General features: G+C 44.4%; 1 protein-coding gene across 1 annotated transcript; it reads left to right on the forward strand.

Annotated features, from left to right (window-relative positions):
- The first annotated feature begins 113 nt into the window (after positions 1 to 113).
- Chro.80226 (LacOPZ-alpha peptide from pUC9) lies at positions 114 to 500 on the forward strand. The annotated part of the gene is made up of 1 exon (XM_659743.1): positions 114 to 500. One exon carries the CDS (start codon positions 114 to 116, stop codon positions 498 to 500), a length of 387 nt encoding a protein of 128 aa, XP_664835.1.
- The last annotated feature ends 236 nt before the right edge of the window (positions 501 to 736 follow it).

Below are 736 nucleotides of genomic sequence, written 5' to 3' on the forward strand. Positions count from 1 at the left end.
TTGCACACTAGNNCATGGAATGCGATTGCGAAACCCTATATTGCGAGTGGGGTACCGGCGCAAACCCTCGAGGTCGACGGTATTTTTGAGCTTGATTTCTTTCTTCAATATCAATGAATTATTGTAAAGATGATGAAATTAAGGATATATTACTTCCATTATTAATATTTAATAATCAAAATGGTTGTCAATTTAATCATGATAAGAATATACTCAATATTTTCAATAGTTGTTGTGATTTTAATGGTTGGATTAAAATGTATTCTTCATTGAGTAATTTGGATAAAGATATTATATCTACTTTAGGAATCGAATTCCTGCAGCCCGGGGGATCCACTAGTTCTAGAGCGGCCGCCACCGCGGTGGAGCTCCAGCTTTTGTTCCCTTTAGTGAGGGTTAATTTCGAGCTTGGCGTAATCATGGTCATAGCTGTTTCCTGTGTGAAATTGTTATCCGCTCACAATTCCACACAACATACGAGCCGGAAGCATAAAGTGTAAAGCCTGGGGTGCCTAATGAGTGAGCTAACTCACATTAATTGCGTTGCGCTCACTGCCCGCTTTCCAGTCGGGAAACCTGTCGTGCCAGCTGCATTAATGAATCGGCCAACGCGCGGGGAGAGGCGGGTTGCGTATTGGGCGCTCTTCCGCTTTCTCGCTCACTGACTCGCTGCGCTCGGTCGTTCGGCTGCGGCGAGCGGTATCAACTCTACTCAAAGGCGGTAATACGGTTTTCC

The sequence above is a fragment of the Cryptosporidium hominis genome, assembly GCF_000006425.1.
Source record: "Cryptosporidium hominis TU502 chromosome 8 CHRO018089, whole genome shotgun sequence".
Taxonomy (NCBI): domain Eukaryota; phylum Apicomplexa; class Conoidasida; order Eucoccidiorida; family Cryptosporidiidae; genus Cryptosporidium; species Cryptosporidium hominis.